At 35.1% G+C, this 1537-nt stretch overlaps 1 protein-coding gene across 1 annotated transcript in view; it reads right to left on the bottom strand.

Annotated features, from left to right (window-relative positions):
- The window catches only part of CLOCK (clock circadian regulator), a 52550-nt gene that overhangs the window by 15289 nt on the left and 35724 nt on the right, over positions 1 to 1537 (bottom strand). Inside the window, 1 exon segment of the mRNA XM_012641092.1 lies at positions 32 to 179. Coding sequence (XP_012496546.1) covers positions 32 to 179 — 148 coding nt within the window.

Consider the following 1537-nt stretch of genomic DNA (forward strand, 5'->3'; position numbering starts at 1 on the left):
TAACTCAGAAATTCTTTAAAAGAATTATTACCTTACTACAGTGTGAGTACAAACAATAAACTCTGGCCTTGAATTCCACTGATGATAAGTGATATAATAATGAGTCTGAAGCCAAATCCACTGTTGCCCTTTAGTCAGGAACCTGTAATAACATGATTTGCCTTTCCCATATTGCATTACTAAAATGAAAAGAGAAAAATATTTTTTCTTTCATCTATATCATTAGTTATGAAGAATCCGTATTTTAACAAACAGCTACCATTTACATTTAACTCTACATATACAATTGTTTTTCTGGCTTTTCAACAACATGTGTATGAATGGTAAGAAAATGCTATTCTTTAGTACTAGTTTAAGGTCCCAAGCAATCTTCCACAGTGCCCAACTTACAGCCAGTCATTGCTGATCTCTTATACTTTTCAAACACAATAAACTTCCAAATACTCAAGAATTAACATTGTTAACTTCTTCCTGGCTTGATGTAATGATGGTAACAGTAATAAGTAACCACACCTTAATTTTTCCCCCCACATATTCTCTGTCAGGTACAGCATCTTTGAGTCATTTCATTTTAAACCTTAACTAACTAAAATCAGAATACTGTCACCATTTAAAATAATTGTTGAGCACAGCAGTTCCCAAAACACGTGCTACACATTTTAAGTTCTGAAGCCTTTTAACAGATTTTAAGTAACAAATGGGTTTTGTGGGTAAATTAATTTGGGCATCTTTTTGTTAAATAGGTGTCTTCAGTCTTCTCAAAACCTTGAGTATGCTGATGCATATGAAGATTCTTTGAGAGATTATGAAGTGTTTCCCAGTCTTCCTTGAATATAAAGTCCTTGTTTAAAGGGCTGGCATTCAGTGGAACAAACCTTAGGAAATGCTGATCAACAATCTCCCTCTCTCTCTCTCTCTCTCTCTCTCTCTCTCTCTCTCTGTAATGAGGAAACCACGGCTTACAAACATTAACTTGCTGTCAAAAGTTAGCCAGCTCGTTAATAGAAGTGCAAGGTCTTTTCGTGACACCATGGTACTTAATGCCCATACCACTTAATAGTGAAAAACATCTTCTTTTGTGAAATGACTTTACTCTGAAAATTTTCCATTTAGTTGATGATATTACACAACATAGTTTATTTTCATACAGAGAATATTATTAGAGCAGCAAAGGATATCATGACAGTGTCTTAAATAACTAATTAGGCTTTAGAGAACACTTAAGAGGGTAGGATGTGGGTGGAGGATCAGAGAAGCAAATAAAACCTATCATTAAAATAAACCTCTAAAACAAAGAATGAATACATGTCGTAAAAGGGTAGGCCTAGACTGCAATCCTGTGGCTGCCACCAACACGCCATGGGATTGTGGATGAAATTACTTGGCTTTACTGTGTCTCGGTCTACTCAAGAAAGACAATAATGCTGAATAATGGAAATAATATATGTGAAGTGTTTAGAATAGTGCCTGGCACAATGAAATGATGATACTCCTGCTGCTGACAACAATAACAGCTGGTAACAGTGAACACTTACTA

Source organism: Propithecus coquereli, unplaced genomic scaffold (genome assembly GCF_000956105.1).
Source record: "Propithecus coquereli isolate 6110/MARCELLA unplaced genomic scaffold, Pcoq_1.0 Scaffold162, whole genome shotgun sequence".
Classification (NCBI taxonomy): Eukaryota; Metazoa; Chordata; class Mammalia; order Primates; family Indriidae; genus Propithecus; species Propithecus coquereli.